This window comes from Aspergillus campestris (assembly GCF_002847485.1).
Source record: "Aspergillus campestris IBT 28561 chromosome Unknown P168scaffold_18, whole genome shotgun sequence".
Taxonomy (NCBI): Eukaryota; Fungi; Ascomycota; class Eurotiomycetes; order Eurotiales; family Aspergillaceae; genus Aspergillus; species Aspergillus campestris.
The window spans coordinates 101,374-121,450 of NW_020194353.1; the positions used below are offsets into that span (position 1 = coordinate 101,374).

General features: G+C 53.3%; 9 protein-coding genes across 9 annotated transcripts; 7 read left to right on the plus strand and 2 right to left on the minus strand.

The window, feature by feature from the left end:
- Positions 1-893: 893 nt before the first annotated feature.
- On the minus strand, positions 894-2,032 carry P168DRAFT_277006 (60S ribosomal protein uL16). The gene is made up of 3 exons (XM_024835594.1): positions 1,964-2,032; positions 1,495-1,670; positions 894-1,429 (listed from the first exon to the last, which is right to left on the minus strand). Exons 1-3 carry the CDS (start codon positions 2,006-2,008, stop codon positions 991-993), a joined length of 660 nt encoding a protein of 219 aa, XP_024688475.1. The 5' UTR covers positions 2,009-2,032; the 3' UTR covers positions 894-990.
- Positions 2,033-2,455: 423 nt separating this feature from the next.
- Positions 2,456-3,163, minus strand: P168DRAFT_293898 (60S ribosomal protein eL30). Its single transcript, XM_024837909.1, has 4 exons — positions 3,011-3,163; positions 2,906-2,943; positions 2,689-2,805; positions 2,456-2,625 (listed from the first exon to the last, which is right to left on the minus strand). The coding sequence occupies exons 1-4, from the start codon at positions 3,081-3,083 to the stop codon at positions 2,533-2,535; spliced, it is 321 nt and encodes a 106-aa protein (XP_024688476.1). The 5' UTR covers positions 3,084-3,163; the 3' UTR covers positions 2,456-2,532.
- A 1,295-nt stretch (positions 3,164-4,458) lies between these two features.
- P168DRAFT_83886 (uncharacterized protein) lies at positions 4,459-6,611 on the plus strand. Its single transcript, XM_024842167.1, has 3 exons — positions 4,459-5,199; positions 5,257-5,513; positions 5,568-6,611. Exons 1-3 carry the CDS (start codon positions 4,557-4,559, stop codon positions 6,549-6,551), a joined length of 1,884 nt encoding a protein of 627 aa, XP_024688477.1. The 5' UTR covers positions 4,459-4,556; the 3' UTR covers positions 6,552-6,611.
- Positions 6,612-7,168: 557 nt separating this feature from the next.
- P168DRAFT_277012 (coatomer subunit zeta) lies at positions 7,169-8,127 on the plus strand. The gene is made up of 2 exons (XM_024835595.1): positions 7,169-7,576; positions 7,665-8,127. Exons 1-2 carry the CDS (start codon positions 7,212-7,214, stop codon positions 7,903-7,905), a joined length of 606 nt encoding a protein of 201 aa, XP_024688478.1. The 5' UTR covers positions 7,169-7,211; the 3' UTR covers positions 7,906-8,127.
- A 291-nt stretch (positions 8,128-8,418) lies between these two features.
- On the plus strand, positions 8,419-14,349 carry P168DRAFT_313765 (putative DUF814 domain protein). The gene is made up of 5 exons (XM_024839701.1): positions 8,419-8,560; positions 8,677-8,745; positions 8,853-10,438; positions 10,487-12,061; positions 12,837-14,349. Exons 1-5 carry the CDS (start codon positions 8,528-8,530, stop codon positions 14,209-14,211), a joined length of 4,638 nt encoding a protein of 1,545 aa, XP_024688479.1. The 5' UTR covers positions 8,419-8,527; the 3' UTR covers positions 14,212-14,349.
- A 261-nt stretch (positions 14,350-14,610) lies between these two features.
- aah1 (adenosine deaminase) lies at positions 14,611-15,989 on the plus strand. The gene has a single exon (XM_024837910.1). It carries the CDS (start codon positions 14,846-14,848, stop codon positions 15,911-15,913), a length of 1,068 nt encoding a protein of 355 aa, XP_024688480.1. The 5' UTR covers positions 14,611-14,845; the 3' UTR covers positions 15,914-15,989.
- Positions 15,990-16,291: 302 nt separating this feature from the next.
- P168DRAFT_293905 (uncharacterized protein) lies at positions 16,292-16,771 on the plus strand. The gene has a single exon (XM_024837911.1). The coding sequence runs from the start codon at positions 16,335-16,337 to the stop codon at positions 16,671-16,673; it is 339 nt and encodes a 112-aa protein (XP_024688481.1). The 5' UTR covers positions 16,292-16,334; the 3' UTR covers positions 16,674-16,771.
- Positions 16,772-16,985: 214 nt separating this feature from the next.
- Positions 16,986-18,299, plus strand: P168DRAFT_245187 (aspartate aminotransferase family protein; the record flags this gene model as incomplete). The annotated part of the gene is made up of 2 exons (XM_024833957.1): positions 16,986-17,435; positions 17,505-18,299. 2 exons carry the CDS (start codon positions 16,986-16,988, stop codon positions 18,297-18,299), a joined length of 1,245 nt encoding a protein of 414 aa, XP_024688482.1.
- A 228-nt stretch (positions 18,300-18,527) lies between these two features.
- Positions 18,528-19,919, plus strand: P168DRAFT_277030 (complex I 24 kDa subunit family protein). Its single transcript, XM_024835596.1, has 3 exons — positions 18,528-18,709; positions 18,850-19,140; positions 19,195-19,919. Exons 1-3 carry the CDS (start codon positions 18,587-18,589, stop codon positions 19,597-19,599), a joined length of 819 nt encoding a protein of 272 aa, XP_024688483.1. The 5' UTR covers positions 18,528-18,586; the 3' UTR covers positions 19,600-19,919.
- Positions 19,920-20,077: the final 158 nt, after the last annotated feature.

The window sequence follows — 20,077 nt, forward strand, 5'->3', positions numbered from 1 at the left end:
ACTAAAATTGGCAGAATGAATGATGGGATTATCACTGCGTGGTGGTCTTGAGTGACCTGCTTATTTATATCATGCCTTGAAAGGGTGTCTTTTGGTAAGATGCAACTAGAGTCATGAGTATGAAGGAGTTGTCGAAGGAAGAGAGGAGTCTAGACTAGGACTGACAAGGCTGAGAGACGCAACAATATCGGGCTTGATCTATTGTACAGTATTTACTCTATTGAGTTCGTTAACCATTTGCAGACTGCATAGCTAGTTGATAAGAGTCTATAAAATCACTCTACTGATCTCTGGATAATGATATAAAAATATCAACTAGTGAGTACCAGCTTGGTCTTCCTCTGAAAGGACTGATATCACTGAACTACAGCCATATCATATTCATATCGTGCCTGCTGTAGCTTGAGCTATACTAAGTAGTTCACCATGCGGTGATAGCAGTCATTCATCATTCATATTTAGATAGTGTTTGGCAAGAGTGACCAGTAGAAAACAGTCATAGACAAACACACGAGCTGAATATCATGGTGAGGGCTGCTTCACTCATGTTCTTGCTCTACGCTCAGTTTATATCAAGGTGACTTAATCCTCGTTGGTGGGGAAGTAGGTTGGTTGTCGTTGGAGGGAGCTGAGATGGTTTTTGGTAGGAGTTCCACTACATCATGTATTGTCCTTGATAGGTATCTAGCTCTGCTATCCAAGATCTAGTGTGGGGTATTTGATCAAGATCCCTATCTAGATAGGTAGATTGGTTGTATGACGATTGACTTCGATGGTATCAGTTCAGTATGGGGTTGTTGTTAAATTATAGGGTTGCGGGCAGAGATGGATATCTACCACTACGATCTGTACTCCATCCGTTTAGAGAAACGGTCAAGGTATAATACCACATTAAAAGAAAATCAATAAAGGCCTCTTTTTTTTTGGTCCACGAGTTGATATCTTGTCCTAACGCTAATCATGACATTTCCCATTTCCCCACACCGCCATTTAAGCGGCATACGCATCAGGGAAGCGCTTCATGTTCTCCTCGACGGGACCGTGGCCACGCAGGAACTGGGCGTAGGCACCGTCCGAGCGGAGCTTGCCACCCTGGCGCAGCTCGACGTACTCCTCGCGGCGGAAGGGGGTGAAGCCCCAGTTCTTGGAGACGATGATCTTCTGGCGACCGGGGAACTTGTAGGTGGCGCGGCGGAAGGCCTCGATGGCAGCGGCGCGGTTGGCGTCACGGGTGCGGACGGAGACGAGGATCTGGCCGATGTTCACACGGGCGACGAGACCGTTGGGCTTGCCGAAGGCGCCACGCATACCGGTTTGGAGACGATCCGCACCGGCACACGAAAGCATTTTGTTGATACGGACAACGTGGAAGGGGTGCACACGCACACGGAGGTGGAAACCTTCCTTACCGGCGATCTTGACGAGGTACCTAAATATTGTTAATCCTTCTGCTTTTTCGTTTTCCTGTTTCTGTCGGTGGTTGAGGTGGCATACTTGTTGGCGCAGATACGGGCGGCTTCCAGAGCCTCGGAAGACAGCTGTTCGTACTCGTTGGAGACCATGTGGACGCACAGGGGGAAGTCGTCCACGTTGGCCTTCTTACGACCCAGATCGAAGATGCGAATCTTGGGGTCGGGCACACCACGGTTGAACCGCGACTTAGGGTACGGCTGGAGGGTGGTTAGTTGCCATCATGACCTGGAGCGATAGAAAACGCATGAAAAAAAGAAGAAGAAAAAAAAAAAAGGAAAATAATAGAAACGATCGGCCAAATGAAGAGATGCAACAATTCATAGATACACGAGATCATGGCCACATCGTATGCGAAATATCCCCCATGATGTCTCTCTCATGATCATGATCGCATAAGCGAGATTCCGCCCTCACAAATCCACAACGGATCCCAATAAAACAGAAAAATGAAGATCAAACGCAACAGTCCAGAAAACCGTCAATAACGCACCTTGTTCTTGCAGTAGCGGTAACATCTCGCGGGACGACGAGCCATTTTGACGGATGGGGATGACCTGACGGTTAGTTGTCGAAAAAGGTGGTGGTGTCGAAGACTCAAAAGAACCCAAGGGGGGAAAGGGAAGGACTGGGTTTCCTCCGTTGATTTCCAAGCAGCGCCCACTAACGAGTGGCAAAACCCTAAGCCCTAGGGTGTCGGCCAATCAGGGGCTGCCCTGTCTTACCGCATTTGTCATTTCTCTCCAGTCATGATTCCCATGTCATCGATGAGACGGACATCGGATACTTATACGGAGAGATTCTGTTTGATTTATAATGATAACTGACAGGTTTATTGATGGTGTGGTTATGGTCATGTTTTGAGGTCAGTATCTATTTACGGAGTACTATCTACCCACACCATATCTGTAGTCTACCTGACAGAGCATGTCCACCTACAAGTACAACTACAACTACAGCATTACTCTCTACTGATAAAAGATAGTTCAAGTGACCATTCATGTCATTTCTACCAGTCCCGTAAGATTGACTTCCACAACATGAACCCATCCAGCGTCACCCTTACTGGCTGGTCAAGATGTCGGAGTCACCAGCATCCAGCACGGTCATGGTGCTGGTGCGGAAGAGCTTACCGCAGGCAGTGCCCAGCTCGATCTGTGCCTGTTAGCAACCTTCCTCCATCCTCGACTTGAGGATTTTATATCAAGATGAACGTACGTTGTTGCCAGCGAAGTGGTGCACGGGAGCCTTGGCGAGCATGGCGTAGTACTCAAGCTCACTCTTGCGGAGAGGGGGAGTGTTGGCCGCGATGATGACCAGCTTAGCCTTGCCGGACTGTACAATTGAAGATTCGTCAGTGGTTTGTTCCGTGTTGTTGTATATGGGCTTTGCGTCTTCCGGGTTCCCATATTCCACACACAAATGGTCAACATACACGCAGGGTCTTGATAGTCGACTTGTAGCCAAGGGTGACTATAATCAAAATCCAATTAGCATCTCCCGTCCTGTCTTCGAAGCTTCAGGTTCATATTAAACATACCCTTGCCGGACTTCATCACAAGCGCCAGGCGCGAGTTGATGGTATCACCGGACTTCTTGCTCTTGGGGGCCATCGTTGCTGATATTGCGCTCCGGCCGGAAACTTGAAGTAAGGCTGGGGGGTAGAGGATGTGGATGGGGAGTGAAGATGCGGCGGGACAAAAATGACTTCGTAGAGATTTGATTTTTGTGGGTTTGACGAGTCTCGGACCCCCACTTGCTCCGTTCCGGACTGGATGAGTCAGCAATGTTCTATTTCGGTATTGGTGAGTCAGCTTTTTATGTCGCGTTGCATTAATCTCATTATATAAGCATTATTACTGGGCAGGTATTACTGATGTAATTCATGTAATTACGGTACTCTTCATCTCCCCTGAGGCCAGCATGTGGTGGGAGCATGGCAGGATGTTTGTCCACGATGGGAGTCGTGGCGCAGTGGCCGCCCTTTCTGGCCCCTCGTCTGACGCAAAGACTGTTGCAGTGTTGTTGCTGTGTTGTTATCGTCCGGATGTTCTGATTAGGCGTTCCTTTATTTATTTTATTTCATTCGAGATTATTTTATCTTCTTCCATTTATTAAAGTTCTGTCTCAGGCGCACCGCTGGGGAGCCTGCTGGGGAGCCTTCCGCTGTATAGCGCAAGGACTCGGGAAGTGAGGATGATGCTATCTTTATCTCGGTCTAATTTTATGTTATTTTACTTTATTTTCTTTCCTATTCTCCATGACTCGTGACTCGTATCTCCAACTCAAGTCGAGGAACTCATAGGATAGATAGTACTCGTGTTGCATCCTCCTAAACTTACTATACGACTCGCTCTCCTTAAATTGTATATAGTATATATACCTATATCTTAAATACTGCAGACCGGAGATTATGCTGCAATAAAACACCTGCAGACGGCGGATATGCTGGTCTTAATACGGACAAGACAGACAGACAGATTCCCTAGACAACCAGAGTAAACCGTACGGAAACAACAATTTCTATCGAATACTCAGCTCAATACTGGTAATTACCGTCACAATACCACCCAGTGCCCGACTTCCACTCTTGTTGGTTGTCTGGATGGCCCGAATTGGGATTATCCCTCATGCTGGTCAACCGATGATCCCCTAACTTATCTTGATACATCTGTCGACACTTCTTCTTCCATTTCCCTTTTCTTTCATCTTGTCCGCAACTGCCCATCCTTGCTCTGCACTTCTCTTCTCCCCTCCTTCTCATCCTCACCTCATCCTCTCGTAGAATGGTGGCTAGTCAATCCAGCCATCCATTCTAACTTAACCTCCTCCCCACCACGGAACGTTACTAGGCAAGATCTAGTGGTGGTGTCCACTACGGTGGTTTGACCGCTACTACGACGTTAACTGACTATATACCCCCCGCTCCTTAAATTCATCGATTTAATTTCCCGGCCGTTTCATCGATATCTGGCTTCTGTCCACCACTACGTCAACGTCTCTCTCCTTTCCTTTCTCCTTTCTTCTTCTCTTGATCCAGAACTCATTCGCGCTCGCTCTTCGTCGTCACCTCTTTGTTGGTGATCATGTCGGCGACACCTCGCAAACCCGGTACTCCGGGCAGTTCCCGCAGCTCTTCCACCGCAGCGGAAACCAGTCCTCCCAATGGATCCCCCGCGCGCACCCATTCGCGCGCCTCCAGCACCGCTCCCAACGGCCTGCAGCGCTCTCCGTCCTACCGGGGCTCCACGCCCGTGTCGGCGCGAGCGGCCGCCCGCAAGCCCGGTCGCTCCAACCTCAGCATGTCCAACGTCCCCAAAATGAGCCCCGACCCCACCGAAGAAGAGGCCCGGGCGCAGAACGCCGCCCTCATCAGCGACCTGAAGGAACAACTTCGCAAGGCCGAGACCGCCTCCGAGCAATATGGGAAGCAACTAGGTGTCCTGCAGATGCGCCTTGACGAGGCCATCAGCGAGCAGGGCAAGCTGGAAGACCAGAGCCATGAGCGGGATAGCAAGATCGAGTCCCTCAACAACGAGATCCGCGATCATGTCCGCCAGATCCGCGACCTCGAACAGGCACAGGAGATGGAGCGGAATGCCTTGCTGCAGGAGAAGGAGCAGTACGGTAGTCGCGAGGAGGAAATGCACGCCACCATCCAGCGGCTGAAGGAGTCGCTGGCCCAGAAGGGAGCGAATGGTGATGGCGACAAGAATGTCACTCGTTCTTGTAAGTGTCTTTGAATTGTGTGTGGTTGGTGTGAATCTTTGCTAACCCCCCTCTTAGCCAGTTTCCGTAATCGGGCCTCCCCCGATGTGGACGGTCAATTTGCCCCGTCGTCGCACCTCGAGCGCAGCCCCTCTCGCAACAACTCCAAGCTGCTGTTGCAGAAAGATAAGTTGATCGAGTCCCTGCGCCTCGAACTCGCCGAGTCGCAGATCAAGCTCGTCGAGATGGAGAACAAGGGCGGTGGCCGCCAGCGGGAACTGGAGAAGGACCTGCTGGAGGCTCGCATGGCCAATGCCCGCCTGATGGAAGACAATGAAAGTTACCAGCTCCTCCTGAGTGAAAGAACATTGAATGGTGACTTTGCCAAGGGTGACTTCATGCGCGACGCCCACACCGAGCCCTCCACGACCAAGGAGTCGGGTAGTGGCCTGGGCTCCTTGGCGGACGAGCTGGAGTCAGCCGACGCCCGATCCGAGGCGGACGACTCCCGCAAGCTGGAGTCCGAAATCCGGACGCTGAAGGATCAGAACAAGGCCCTGACCCTCTACATCGAGCGCATCATCAGCCGCGTCCTGCAGCACGACGGGTTCGAGTCCGTCCTGGACAAGAACGAAAACGCCGCCCAGAACAGCGCCAAGACGACCCAGAACAAGGACCTGCCCCCGACGCCCGTTGAAAAGGACGACGCCGCGCAGCAGAGCTTCCTCCAGCGGGCCCGGACCGTGGTGGCCGGCCCCCCTCCCACTCGGGCCCCGCGATCGCGCCCGTCGAGCTTCATGCCTCCGCCGACTAGTGTGCCCCCGTCGGCCTTCGAGAACCCGGAGACGGCACCGAGCATTCCCTTGAACCGTGGTCAGTCTGTCCGGACCAGCCACCGTCGCGCCAGGTCGGAGCAAACCGATCCGGGTGCGGCCGCCCTGGTCACCCAGATGTATCGCGGCCGCGCCTCTGGAGGCCCCATGAGCCCGACCCTGATGGGTCCAGGGTCCCGCCAGAGTGTCATGTCTGCCACCAGCTACATGTCGTCGGGCATGAGTGCCAGCCGTGCCCCGTCCATGTCCAGCCAGCCGGACCGCGGCCGTCTCAGCAGCTCCGACAGCGTCACCAGCGACCCCCCGGGCGATACGGCCTCCACCGGCGCGACCTCAAACTCTCCTCGCTCCAGTATCGGAATGAACAACTACCCCGGTGCGGTCATGACGCAGAACAAACTGCGCCCGCTGCGACTGGTCAGCGAAGCCAAGGCCGCGGATGAGGATGATGCGGCGCGGAAGAAGGCCAACCGCGGAAGCTGGATGCCGGGTTGGTTCGCCCGCCCCGGTTCCAGCGAATCGGCGCAGCAGCAGGCTTGAGTTCGCTCGAGTCGTGCCGTCTGAATGATTTGAAACGTTTGTTTTCTTTTTTTTTTCTTATTTCCCAATTTTTTATCGCGGTTGGTCGATTCCACTACAGTGTAAAGTGCTTCCCGGCTGCTATGCATGCCTGGCTGGGCGTCTGGTAGTGGACGGTCCGGCTGTTGTCACGTTTAATACCCTGTCATCCTTGTTTGTCATGAGTCTCTTGAGTTGAGATGTGGTTATGAATCTGATGCTGGATGGATTCCGAGATGTACTGTGGAATGCCTTTTTGTGGGACGGGTTACTTTGGTATTGTTTCATCTGTTGATGCCTGCCTGCCTGTCCTTTTATGATGAACATACATACGCGATGGTTTATATATTCCGTTGATAGAGTGATGATTGCTGTAAACGGTCCCTGTATTTTATATAGTATTGAATGTCAAGATCCTCTCTTACTTTTCTCCATCACTCAAGGAAATACCAATTCCTGACGATCAATGTCTATTCTAGTGGAATGGATCCCTTTCTAGACCAGAGCATGTATACCCGGAACAACGTTAGTGCGCCCCGAATTGCGGCCAGCTTGCCGGAAATAACACCAACAAGACGCTTCAATCCAACTATTGACACATCACCACTCCGTCAATTAAACAGACTCAAAATACCGCCCACCATGCCCGGCTCCCTCTCCCTCTTCTCCGTCAATGCCGTCCTCCTGATGTCGGCCGACGACGGCTCTCGCATCTTCGCCAAGTACTACTCGCCGCCTCACCCCCCGGCCGGGACCGCTCCCAACTCCACCGACTACCCCGGCGCCAACCCCTATCCGACCCTGAAGGAGCAGCGCGCCTTCGAGCAGGGTCTGCTAGACAAGACGAACAAGCAGACCAGCGATGTGATCCTGTACGATAACCGGATCGTGGTCTTCAAGATGGAGAGCGACGTTATGCTGTATGTGGTGGGCAGCGCCGACGAGAATGAGGTCTTGCTGTATAATGTTGTGCTGTCGCTGCGGGATGCTCTGGGGATTCTTTTCAAGTATTTTCCTCCCTTCTTATTCAATTGATCCCCTCTCCTTGTCTGTGGTAGGACCTGCACGCTAACGCCGGTGTCTTTTTCACTCTAGGGGCGCAACCGACAAGCGCACCATCATCGAGAACTACGACCTCGTCGCGCTGGCCATCGACGAGCTTATCGACGACGGCATCATCCTCGAGACGGACCCCGTCCTCATCGCCTCGCGCGTGAGCCGCGCCCCGGCCCCCGACGCGCCCAACCTTAAGAGCATCGATCTGTCGGAACAGGGTCTGATGAATGCTTGGGAGCTTGGGAAGCGTCGTCTGGCGGAGGGATTGCGGCAGATGTAGAGCTGTCTTATCTCTTCTTCTTCTTTTTTCTTTTTTACAAGTGTTTGCATCGGTGTGAATTTCCTTGTTTTGTTCACCCTTGTTACTTATGTTTTATTTTTCAACTTTCCTGTGTTTAAATCTGGCTGGTCCTGGCGCAGGTTATTTACTCTATTTTTTTTTTTTTTATTGGATTGTTTATTCCCTTTCTGGTTTCTTTGCTGTCTGGGATTATAAAGATACTCCGTCTTGTTATAGTCTTGCGAAAGACACCGGGATATGAAACGTGGCTTAACATGAATACCTAGAATTGAGACAGACAAAGTAAAACATATATATTGAAACAATAAGAATAAAAACTAATCTAAGATAAAGCCAACTTCATACCCAGACCTAGATAATATCTAAGTAAGAGGAATTAACTAATAATAGAAAGCCATGGAAAGCAGCAATACAAGCGGCGACTCAAAAGGGGAAAAGATGCCCCGCATACGTCAGTGGGCCAGCCAGAGAGACCCGATCCATTTCCAGACTCTTCAACTTCAAACTTCTTCACCAGTCCACTTTTCTTCCCTCACCTAGAGAAGTGAGGTATTGTTTCTGCTAAATACTTGAGAGTCACTACCGGTAGTCACTGCCCAGGATGAAGCAAAGATTTTCGTCCTTGGACGTTAAGGTGGGTTTGATTTTTACATGCTTCTTTCCGCTTCTCCGAAGGAGCTGCGGGGGGAGGGGAGAAAGAGAAAGCTTGGGCTTGAATGAGGTTGGCTGACGCGCATGGACACGATATAGGTTATTTCGCAAGAGCTCTCTGCGGAGCTTGTTAATCTGCGAGTATCGAATATATATGATCTATCTTCGGTGAGTGCCTACCCAGCATCGCCTACATATACAGGGCAGAGCGCACACAGATACAGCCATCCCTCCCTACAAGACAAATAAGAAATCTAATCGAAGTCTCTATCCAGCGAATCTTCCTCTTCAAACTCGCCAAACCCGACCACCGCAAACAACTCGTCATCGACTCCGGCTTCCGCTGCCATGTCACGCAATACTCACGCACAACAGCGACCGCGCCCTCGGGGTTCGTAACGCGCATGCGCAAATTCCTCAAATCCCGGCGCATCACCTCCATCACGCAGATCGGCACCGACCGCGTCATCGACTTCGCCTTCAGCGACGGCATGTACCACATGTTTCTGGAGTTTTTCGCGGGCGGTAACGTGATCGTCACCGACGCCGAGTATAACATTTTGACGCTGTTCCGGCAGGTGCCGGCGGGTGTGGGCGAGGAGGAGATGCGCGTGGGACTGCGCTATACGGTGACGAATAAGCAGAATTATGGGGGCGTGCCGGAGATTACGGAGGAGAGGATTAGGGGCACGTTGGAGAGGGCGGTGGAGGTGTTTAAGAGGGAGGATGGTGCGCCGAAGAAGTCTAAGAAGAAGAGGAATGCGGATGTGTTGAGGAAGGCCCTGTCGCAGGGGTTTCCGGAGTATCCGCCGTTGTTGCTGGATCATGCTTTTGCGGTTAGGGGCGTGGATCCGGCGACGCCGTTGGAGGAGGTGTTGCGGGATGAGGGGGGTCTGCTGGGTGCGGTGAGGGGTGTGTTGGAGGGGGCGCGGGGAGAGTGGGGGAGGCTTTCGATGGAAGGGAGTCATCCGGGGTTTATTGTTGCGAAGGAGGATGCGAAGGCTGCGGCGAGGGGGGAGGTTGTGGGTGGTGATGATGATAAGGCTGGTCTGCTTTATGAGGACTTCCATCCGTTCCGGCCGCGTCAGTTTGAGGGGCGGCCGGGGGTCAAGGTGTTGGAGTTTCCGTCGCTGAATGCCACTGTGGATGAGTATTTCTCGTCGATCGAGACGCAGAAGCTGGAGTCGCGGCTGACGGAGCGCGAAGAGGCCGCGAAGAAGAAGCTGGATGCTGTGAGGCAGGAGCACGAGAAGCGGATCGGCGCCCTCAAGGATCAGCAGGATGTTAACGTCCGCAAGGCCGGCGCGATCGAAGACAATGTTTACCGCGTTCAGGAGGCGATTGACGCCGTGAATGGCTTGATTGCGCAGGGCATGGACTGGGTTGAGATCGCTCGCTTGATTGAGATGGAGCAGGGACGGGGGAACCCCGTCGCTGCGATCATCAAGTTGCCGCTGAAGCTCTACGAGAACACGATTACCCTGCTGCTGGGGGAGGCGGGCGACGAGCAGGAGGAAGCAGAGCAGCTGTTTTCGGAGTCCGAGTCTGAATCGGAAGACGAAGGAGAGAGTGTCCAGGCAGCGCAGAGAGCGTCCTCCGCTTTGACTATCGACGTCGACCTTGGCCTCTCGCCGTGGGCGAACGCTACCCAATACTACGATCAGAAGAGGAATGCGGCTGTCAAAGAGCAGAGAACCGCCCAGTCATCGTCGAAGGCGCTGAAAAGCCACGAGAAGAAGGTGAAAGACGACCTGAAGCGGAATCTGAAGCAGGAAAAGCAGGTGCTTCGACAAGCCCGGAACCCCTTCTGGTTCGAGAAGTTTCTCTTCTTCATCTCCTCCGAAGGGTATCTCGTCCTGGGGTAAGTCATCTCCTTTTGATCACAACACCGCCATTCTAACCCATACAGTGGCCACGACGGCATGCAAAGCGAGATGCTCTACCGCCGCCACCTCCAAAAAGGCGATATCTTCGTCAACGCCGATCTGGCCGGTGTTACACCCATGATCGTAAAAAACAGAGCCGGACCCGGTGTTCCCATTCCGCCCAGCACCCTGTCGCAGGCCGGTAACCTCTGTGTTGCTACGTCCAGCGCGTGGGACTCCAAGGCCATAATGCCCGCGTGGTGGGTCTATGCGCACCAGGTCACGAAAACCGCCACATCGGGCGGCGGTCTGCTTCCTGTCGGTCAGTTCGAGGCCAAGGGCGAGAAGAACTTTTTGGCTCCTTCGCAGCTTGTGTTGGGCTTTGCTGTTATGTTCCAGATCAGCAAGGAGAGTCTCCGCAATCATAAAGTGCAGATGTTTGAGGACACCGCGGCAACAGAGGTTCCCACGGAGCAAGATGTTCCTGGGACAGCCGATGAGAATCAAACAGTAGAAGAGAAGAAGAATGCGGATCAAGTCGACACAGCTGAGACTTCTGAACCATCCGAGGAGCCCCAGGCTCAGAACTCGGAGTCTGACGACGAAAAAGACCCGGATACCGTCCCTGCCAGCAACCCGTTACAGCGTGGGGTTTCCGAGCTCAACCTTGCAGATAAACCTGTGGAAGAGGAAGCCAAGGTCGAGTCAGAAGATGAAGATGGGGAAGAGGATGAGAAGGCTGGCGCAGACGATGCGGAGAGCGTCACCTCCCAACCCCAAGACAAACGGGAGCTCTCCGCACGGGAACGTCGCATGCTCCGACAAGGCAAGCCCATCGACTCTGATCCCAACCAAAAGGGAGCCCCAAGCCCAGCAGCATCAAAACAACCCCCCGCCCCAACCCGCGGCAGAAAAGCCAAGGCCAAGAAAGCCGCCGCCAAATACGCAGACCAAGACGACGAAGAGCGCGAACTCGCCCTCCGCTTACTCGGCGCCAACAAAGCCAAGGCCGAAAAGGCCGCCGCGGCAGCCGAGGCAAAGGCCAAGCGAGAGAAGGAAGCCGAAGCGCAGAAGCAGCGTCGCAAGGCGCAACACGAGCGCGCCGCCCAGGCGGAGCAAAAGCGACAGGCTCTCTTCGAGGAGGGCGGCGGCGACGACTACGACGAGGAGACTGCTGCTGCCGAGAGGGCGGATCTCTCGTGGATCCCTGCGCTTGTGGGAACGCCTCACCCCGAGGACGAGATCCTCGCTGCTATCCCTGTCTGTGCGCCGTGGGCTGCGCTGGGCCGGTACAAGTACCGGGTGAAGTTGCAGCCCGGGGCTGTGAAGAAGGGTAAGGCGGTTAAGGAGTGCGTCGGGAGGTGGGTGTCGGAGATGACGGTTGGGAAGGTCAAGAAGGAGCATGCTGAAGATGCTGGGATCAGTCGAGCTGATGCGGAGAAGATCCGGGCTAGAGAGGGGGAGCTGGTTAAGGGGTGGAAGGATACGGAGATTATCAACACTGTCCCTGTGGGCAAGGTGCGCATCATGACTGCATCCGGCGGGGGCGGTGGAGATAGCAAGGCAAAGGGGAAGGGTGGCGGTGGTGGGAAGCAGGGAGGAAAGGGTGGGAAGAAGAAGTGAATGTATCTAGCTTGTGGATAGATTCTGTTCGTGTTTGATGTGTACATAGATCGGACATTCAGCCCTAATGTCCAGTCCTCATTCTTCCAACCACTCCATCATACATCATATTATTTTATTGGATAGCAGGAAAGTGTTTGCACTGTCATCTTCTATCGGAAACTAAATTATCCACACTGGATGGAATTGTTGGTTCAGATGGCACTACTATGCTATATGATGTTGGCAAGATATATCACCGCGTAGTACATGATGCGGGGAGTCACCCAAGTATACTATACCCACACAACCAATATTTCTATAGCCTATACCATTCTAAAATACTAATTAGATGATATAAATATAATATCTGCACAAATTGACCCGTATATTCATGTGATGCTTTAGATCATTGTTGGAATTGAATAGATACTGGCTGAGTCATACACACGACGTCATTCACATTTTTTCCCATATCTTTTCTCTGCGCCTTCACCCACTCAATTCCATGTCGGTCCGGGCTTTTTGATCAGCTTCTGCAATAATTTACACTCTACACGGGCTACAATTTGGACAACAAAGGGTGACTTCTCAATCAATGTGTTTGAAAATTGCATGCCTAGCAGAAGCGAGTCCTCCCCACACCCAGCAATAGCATCAACCCTTCTCTACCCAACCCCGCGTCGGATCGACTCATCCACCCTTTGCGCCAAATCCTGCTAAAAACATACACCTGGATTGACGCTGCTTCCTTCTTGTCTTCGACAAGTTGCTGTCTCTCCTTGCTCGCAGTGTCGGCGGTGTTCCGCGCTGCTTGTCCCGGTCTTTTACCTCTGCCGCCGCCACCGTCCCCGTCGCAATGTCTTGCTACCTAACGACTCGCGTCGCGCCAGTCGTGCGATTGAATGAGGAAGGCCCTGGTAGTCGAACTCTTGCAGAATGGTGGGCTAGTGAACGCAGCAACCAAACACCAGAGGCCACCGCCATCCAAGAAGCTGCCCGACTCCTCCAAACGAGCGACATCCCCGTCGCGTTTCCCACCGAGACAGTCTACGGATTGGGCGCCGATGCAACCCGGAGCGAGGCCGTGCGAGGCATCTACAAGGCGAAGCAGAGGCCATCCGACAACCCATTGATCGTTCACGTCGACTCGCTGGGAATGCTCGACCGACTCCTCAACCCCGACCTGGTGAGCCCGACGCGCGAGACCAAGACCCCGCGGAACACCATCCCCCCCATCTACCAACCTCTGATCGAACGCTTCTGGCCCGGCCCTCTCACAATCCTCCTCTCGAACCCCTCCGGCTCCCTCCTCGCCAAAGAAGTCACCTCCACGCTGACCACCTTCGGCGTACGCATGCCCGCCTCCCCGCTGGCCCGCTTATTGATCCACGTTACGGACCGGCCGCTGGCGGCCCCGTCGGCCAATGCATCTACCAAACCCTCCCCGACCACCGCCGGACACGTATACCACGACCTGCAGGGCCGCATCGAGCTCATCCTCGACGGCGGCCCCTGCGGCGTCGGCGTCGAGAGCACCGTCGTCGACGGCACCTGCAACCCCCCCGTCATCCTCCGGCCCGGCGGTATCGGCATCGAAGAGCTCCGCACGTGTCCCGGCTGGGAGAAAGTGGGGATTGCGTACGACGACGGCACGTCCGAGGTCAAGGAGGTGCCTCGCGCCCCCGGCATGAAATACCGGCACTACTCGCCGCGGGCGCGCGTCGTCCTCTTCGAGCCCGGGAGCAATGGCCCCGCTATCTCGAAGCGTATTCTCCACGATATGGAAGATAGCGCTGTGGGGGTGCGCAAGGTGGGCATTGTGCGCACGCAGCACTGGAAACGAGGCTTGGGGCTGCTGTCCGAGCCGGAAATGACGGAGTCGTTGAAGACTTTGCCGTCGCCGGTGCTGGATCTGGTGGGGTTCTTGGTGCCTGTCGACGACGACAAGACCAAAGACGCGGCTGCGTCTAAGGAGATGTTTGATTGTCATCTGGGGGATGATATCGAGTCCGTTGCGCGCAGATTGTTTTTCGCTCTGCGGGCTATGGATGAGTTAGGGGTTGATATAATCTACGTTGAGGGCATATCGGACAGGGATGGTGATCTTTCTGCAGCTGTTATGAATCGGCTTCGCAAGGCAGCTGAGGCGGAGATCAAGGTTTAATTGTTAGAATCATCTTAATCATTCTTGGTATAATGTTGCTGTCTATATAGAATTATCATATTTGATATTGCAGATGCGGTCCTAGCTCGTTCATATTCAAGATTTAGAACTAGCTAGACAACCAATCTACAATTATACACACTTCAATGTCTCCATAAGTTGAAATAGATACATAGATCACCATCGTGCTAACCGACATATCCAGTTCAGTCCCGGGTGGCCCCATAAAACATATCTATGGACAGCGGAAGGGAGCGGTGACTCACCCGCCTATCATCCTCCTCCGCATTACAACGGGGAAAGTGACGCAGTCCAACGACCGGTTGAACAAACACTGCCTGATCATCCGGATGTACCTTACTCAAGCAGAATAGTCAGATCTAGGGCTGAAGTTGGCGATGGTCGCGGAATTACGCGTATCTTCGCTTCTCCGCAGTCTGCCGGAAACTGATTTTTCTTCGAAATAAACCATCCTCCATCTTTGCTCTTCAGGAGTCCTCGCCTCCTGGGATGTCAATCGTTGATTAAATAATTACCGAGTTTGGGTATTTCACTGCTATTGCTTTCGCAGTTTGTTCCTACGTACTCTTTCAAAACCTTCACGCGCCTCTTTCGCGACTACCAAGGCAACACCATGTGTCAATCCGACTACCACGACTTCCTCCACGGTCTACCCAAGTGCGAACACCATGTCCACCTGGAAGGCTGTCTCACCCCGGAGCTGATCTTCCATCTGGCCGAAAAGAACCAGATCAAACTGCCCGACGCTAAAACAAACCCAGCATACTTGTCCATCGAAGCCCTAACCCGCCGCTACGGCAATTTCACCTCGCTCGACGACTTCCTCAGCTTCTACTTCACAGGCATGTCAGTGCTGCACCACGAGTCGGACTTTGCCGACCTCGCCTGGGCCTACTTCCAAAAGGCGCACGCCGACGGCGTCCACCATGCCGAGGTCTTCTTCGACCCGCAGGTCCACCACGACCGCGGCATCGCCTACACGACCGTCGTCGCCGGATTCGCAGCCGCGTGCCAACGCGCTGAGAAGGAGCTTGGTCTGACAACCCGGCTCATTCTGTGCTTCGTGCGCCACCTCCCTGTCCATTCAGCCGCGCACGTCTACGAACAGGCACTGGCCAACGACCACTTCGACACGGACCTGATCCATGGTCTCGGCTGGTCGTCTACGGAAGTCGGTCCTCCCAAGGACATGTTCCGGGATCTGTATGCCGCGGCTGCAGCGCGGGGGATCCCGTTGACGGCCCACGCCGGCGAAGAGGGTGACGCGTCGTATATCAGCACGGCGCTGGAGCTGGGCGCCCGTCGCATCGACCACGGGATCCGCCTTGTGGAGGACCCTGTGTTGATGGAGAAGATCGCTCGCGACGGCGTCATGCTGACCGTGTGTCCGATTTCGAATGTACAGCTGCGGTGCGTCGAGGACGTGGCGCAGGTGCCGATTCGCCAGTTTTTGGATGCGGGTGTCAAGTTCTCGATTAATAGTGACGATCCGGCTTATTTTGGAGGGTATATCCTTGCTAATTACTGCGCTGTGCAAGAGGCGCATCGCTTGTCAAGGGATGAGTGGAGGGTCATTGCGGAGAATAGTGTCAATGAGAGCTGGATTGGGGCGGAGAGAAAGGCGATCCTGCTGAAGCGGATTGATGATCATATGCAGAAGCATGCTGGATTGGTCTTGTAAATACCCTCATATACCCACTGGTGATGATGATGATGATGATGATGATGATGATGATGATGATGATGATGATGATGATGATGATGATGATGAGGATGATGATGTGTGTTGTATATAGAAGACAGTAGTTAAACAATGTACATGCATAGGTGACTAATTATGAATGAATTACATCATGTGTTTGGAGTATAGAGAGCAGCTATCATCATCATCCATGTCTGCATCGCAGGAAGCTTTCTGACCTTCTAACAACATGCGACCCAAGATCAATTCATTGATCGGACTACCCAAGAGCAGAGTTCTCACCTCACAACCCCTCCGCTGCGCACACCGCGTCATATTTCTACGCGCCCCTTCGATAACCACCCCCCAACGTCACCCCTCAGTCCCGAAACTCTCCTTCGCCCACCACATCCACAGAGCCATGTCGTCTGAAGTAATCCCAGACCGCTACAAGCTCATCTTTTACGTTCCCACCACCCACCTCAACCTCTGCAAAGACGCGGTTTTCGAAACCGGCGCAGGCAGCTTCAACAACTACAGCAGATGCTGCTTCCAGTCCCTCGGACAGGGCCAGTTCCAGCCCTCTGACAGCGCCAACCCCGCGATCGGAACCATTGGATCCCTCGAATCTGTCGAGGAGATGAAGGTCGAGGTCATGTGTCCGGGTCGGTCCGTTATGTTGCGGGCGGTGGAGGCGCTGGTTAAGGCTCATCCGTATGAGGAGGTCGCGTACGAGGTGTACAAGATGGAGAATGTGTGAAATACTGCTTTCTTTGAGGCGCAGGGTTTACTCGGATTGTTCTGTCTAATACGGTGCTTTCGGAATGAGATGTTCAGGTCACACAGTGTGTAGTTGCAATGGGAAGGATGTGTGTTTTGCAGTGGGCTTTTAAGTTCCTAAGATAACCCGCTTGATTTATGGCGGGAGGGGTAGATCGTCTCTCCCCCTCTTCTTTATCGTCGCAAGTCTCGTGCGATCATCCTAACTTTATCGACAAAACCCACGTGGTATACACTTGCTATTCGCTTCCAGACACGTTTGATCTCGAAGACCTCGGTTCTAGGGTGCACAATGGCGACAACGGTAGCCACGCGGTTGGATCAGCTCATACAGCAGTACGAGGCATTGCACCCGTTGTCTAAACAAGCATTCGAGAGGGCTCGTCGCGTCTTGCCATCAGGGAATACACGCTCGTCGCTATATTCCGATCCCTTCCCATTGGCCATCCAGTCTGCAGAGGGCAGCCGTTTCACAACAGTCGACGGTATCGTATTCGAGGACTTCGTGTCGGATTATACGGCCGGGATATATGGCCATTCGCACCCGGTGATCCGCGACGCGATCCAGGACGCTCTGTCCACGGGGTTCAGCCTGGGCGGCGTGATCGGGAAGGAAGCTGAGCTGGCGGAGATACTGCAGCGACGGATCCCTTCGTTGGAGAAAGTCAGGTTTTGCAATTCGGGCACTGAGGCGAATACTTTTGCTATTGCTACTGCTATTGCGTTTACGCAGCGGAAAAAGGTATGGCATGGAACTCTTTTCCCCTGTTCCTGGAGACTCAGTGCTAATTAATGGTTGTCATGACCACAGATTCTGGTCTTCGACAAAGGCTACCATGGGGGCACATTGAACTTCGGCAAGGCCGACAATCCAATGAACCTGCCGCATCAATTTGTCATTGGAAAGTACAATGACGTTGCTGAAACCAAGCCGTTCATCACCCAAGAGCTCGCAGCGATCCTGGTCGAACCCATGCAATCTGCCGGGGGTATGCGTCCCGCTTCCCGCGAGTTCCTCGCCTTCCTCCGCCAAGCAGCCGATGAGGTCGGCGCCCTGTTAATATTCGACGAGGTTGTCACGACCCGTCTGCACTACCACGGGCTCCAGGGCGCCCTCGATATCAAACCCGACATGACCACAGTGGGAAAATATCTCGGCGGCGGACTCCCCTTCGGCGCCTTTGGCGGACGCGCAGAGATCATGGATCAGTACGATATATCGGGCTCGCTCTCCCACTCGGGTACCTTCAACAACAACGTCTTTACCATGACAGCTGCCGTGGCGGCCGCGAAACTCATCACAGAGCCAGAAATTGAACGACTCAACAGTCTAGGAACGCGGCTCCGTGAACGGGCCAACGAGATGGCCAGGAACGCTGGGCTCACTCGGTTATACTTCACCGGGTATGGGAGTACCGTGGGCGTTCATTCTACTGGGGACGAGGCTTCTCTCTTGTTGGACTCTTTCTACTTCAGTATGTTGAGCCAGGGCATTTTTATCGGGCGACGGGGATTCATAGCGCTGAATTTGATGCATGGGGAGGAGTCTATCGATCGGTTTCTGGGGGCGGTTAGGGTGTTCCTGCGAGACCATTTTACCGTATGACCGCTATACTATACTGTATATATATTAAAGCCAATTTTACCCTCCAGTAGGCTGGTCATGGCCTCATTTACTATAGATCTCCAGAATCATGCCTAAGGTGTCGATTTCTGAATTGGGACTAGCCCCTGCCGCACCGGGCGGGAGTAATCTGTAGGCGGTGATTGGCCGCAGCAGCTCCCGCAAAACGTCTCTTCGACTCCGACTCGGATCGTCCACCATCATCACTATCGTCAATCGACTCCTTTCTCCTCACCCCATCCCCTTCACTCTCCTCTCTTGCGCCGGCAATGGCCTCCAAATTTATCCCTGCCGTCCCGCGGGTCGGCCGCCAGTTCTTCCAGCGCATCCCCAAGACCCAATGCAGACCCTTCTCGGCTGGCCCGCAACGCTACAGCGATGCCCTCTCGGTGGTACGTATAGCAATTGTCCTGTCGTGGATGATGTGACTCTCTGTCGCGGCCGGATCGGATCTCAATTGATCGAAGATTTGGCTCCTGACAAGGGATATTCTTTTTTTTCTGGTCTTGTCATGCTAATTGTTTCTGTTCAGCATCGCAACTCGCCCTCCAACAACCCGTCCATCCCTTTCAAGTTCACCGAGCAGAACCTTAAACTCGTCGATGAGATCCTCAAGCGCTATCCCCCCCAATACAAGAAGGCTGCCGTCATGCCGATTCTCGATCTGGGCCAGCGCCAACATGGTTACACCAGCATTAGCGTCATGAACGAGGTCGCCCGCATGCTCGAGATGCCCCCGATGCGTGTCTACGAAGTCGCGACTTTCTACACCATGTACAACCGTGAGCCGGTGGGCAAGTACTTTGTCCAGCTCTGCACGACGGTAGGAGAGGATCTGCATTTTTTTTTCTTTTTGGATTGACTGACGACTGTCCAGACACCGTGCCAGCTCGGCGGTTGCGGCAGCACCAAGATCGTCGAGGCGATCACCGAGCACCTGGGCATCACTCCCGGCCACACCACTGAGGATGGCCTGTTCACTTTCATCGAGGTCGAATGCTTGGGTGCCTGTGTCAACGCCCCCATGGTCCAGATCAACGACGACTACTACGAAGATCTCACCCCCGAATCCATCAAGACCCTTCTCACCGCTTTCAAGGAATCCTCTCGCGCTCTCGAAGCCGGCGAGACGGTCAAGGTGCCCGCCCCCGGCCCCCTGAGCAGCCGAGACTCCTGCGAGAACGGCGCCGAACTCACGAACCTGCGCGAACCCCCGGTCTTCGATCCCTCGACGATGATGAGAAAGGATGGTGCCTTGGACCAGGAGCAGCCGGCGCAATAAACATGATACATACAATACAATAATCTGCCAACGAAACAAAAGAAACAAAAAGACAAACAAAGAAATGATATCATTTGTGTGCTTAGTTGGACGGTCGGGTTTCCTTTTCTTTTTTTACTTATCTCATTCCCATTTTATTTTTTTAGCTTGACTTCCTGGGTGGTAGATCCCGCACTGAAGCAAAGCAAACCGCCTGGTGTCAGTTTTGTACAGTATGTTGTTCCCACTGGCTGTTTATTCTCAAAAAGGGAAGCCAGATATAGTGGAAAATTGTTGGACTGCTATAGATGATTGATTTAGGAGTACCTAATGCAGTTCTTATCATCTGTAGTATGCCTCCATAACCAGTGCAAAGTCACCGTGTGTAGGTCCGTGCTACTCGAGTGAATAGAGTAATGTGAAGAGGCAAGTTCGAGTGAGAGAAGAATAGGAAATGAATTATCAGGTCATGTGCCATGATTCACTCAATCTCTAGGAC

What these genes read in the sequence shown, in the direction of transcription:
- P168DRAFT_293898 (XM_024837909.1), bottom strand. Translation starts at nt 3,083, where the DNA reads ATGGCCCCCAAGAGCAAGAAGTCCGGTGATACCATCAACTCGCGCCTG. An exon ending in TGTGATGAAGTCCGGCAAGG is followed by an intron (nt 2,944 to 3,010) that starts GTATGTTTAATA and finishes TTTTGATTATAG; the next exon opens with TCACCCTTGGCTACAAGTCG. An exon ending in ACCACTTCGCTGGCAACAAC is followed by an intron (nt 2,626 to 2,688) that starts GTACGTTCATCT and finishes TAACAGGCACAG; the next exon opens with ATCGAGCTGGGCACTGCCTG.
- P168DRAFT_277030 (XM_024835596.1), top strand. Translation starts at nt 18,587, where the DNA reads ATGGCCTCCAAATTTATCCCTGCCGTCCCGCGGGTCGGCCGCCAGTTC. An exon ending in ACAGCGATGCCCTCTCGGTG is followed by an intron (nt 18,710 to 18,849) that starts GTACGTATAGCA and finishes GTTTCTGTTCAG; the next exon opens with CATCGCAACTCGCCCTCCAA. An exon ending in TTGTCCAGCTCTGCACGACG is followed by an intron (nt 19,141 to 19,194) that starts GTAGGAGAGGAT and finishes ACGACTGTCCAG; the next exon opens with ACACCGTGCCAGCTCGGCGG.
- P168DRAFT_277006 (XM_024835594.1), bottom strand. Translation starts at nt 2,008, where the DNA reads ATGGCTCGTCGTCCCGCGAGATGTTACCGCTACTGCAAGAACAAG. An exon ending in ACCGCTACTGCAAGAACAAG is followed by an intron (nt 1,671 to 1,963) that starts GTGCGTTATTGA and finishes ACCACCCTCCAG; the next exon opens with CCGTACCCTAAGTCGCGGTT. An exon ending in GCCCGTATCTGCGCCAACAA is followed by an intron (nt 1,430 to 1,494) that starts GTATGCCACCTC and finishes AACAATATTTAG; the next exon opens with GTACCTCGTCAAGATCGCCG.
- aah1 (XM_024837910.1), top strand. Translation starts at nt 14,846, where the DNA reads ATGTGTCAATCCGACTACCACGACTTCCTCCACGGTCTACCCAAGTGC.
- P168DRAFT_83886 (XM_024842167.1), top strand. Translation starts at nt 4,557, where the DNA reads ATGTCGGCGACACCTCGCAAACCCGGTACTCCGGGCAGTTCCCGCAGC. An exon ending in CAAGAATGTCACTCGTTCTT is followed by an intron (nt 5,200 to 5,256) that starts GTAAGTGTCTTT and finishes CCCCCCTCTTAG; the next exon opens with CCAGTTTCCGTAATCGGGCC. An exon ending in CCCGCCTGATGGAAGACAAT is followed by an intron (nt 5,514 to 5,567) that starts GAAAGTTACCAG and finishes GACTTTGCCAAG; the next exon opens with GGTGACTTCATGCGCGACGC.
- P168DRAFT_293905 (XM_024837911.1), top strand. Translation starts at nt 16,335, where the DNA reads ATGTCGTCTGAAGTAATCCCAGACCGCTACAAGCTCATCTTTTACGTT.
- P168DRAFT_313765 (XM_024839701.1), top strand. Translation starts at nt 8,528, where the DNA reads ATGAAGCAAAGATTTTCGTCCTTGGACGTTAAG. An exon ending in TTTCGTCCTTGGACGTTAAG is followed by an intron (nt 8,561 to 8,676) that starts GTGGGTTTGATT and finishes GACACGATATAG; the next exon opens with GTTATTTCGCAAGAGCTCTC. An exon ending in GGAAAGGGTGGGAAGAAGAA is followed by an intron (nt 12,062 to 12,836) that starts GTGAATGTATCT and finishes CCTTGCTCGCAG; the next exon opens with TGTCGGCGGTGTTCCGCGCT.
- P168DRAFT_277012 (XM_024835595.1), top strand. Translation starts at nt 7,212, where the DNA reads ATGCCCGGCTCCCTCTCCCTCTTCTCCGTCAATGCCGTCCTCCTGATG. An exon ending in GCTCTGGGGATTCTTTTCAA is followed by an intron (nt 7,577 to 7,664) that starts GTATTTTCCTCC and finishes TTTTCACTCTAG; the next exon opens with GGGCGCAACCGACAAGCGCA.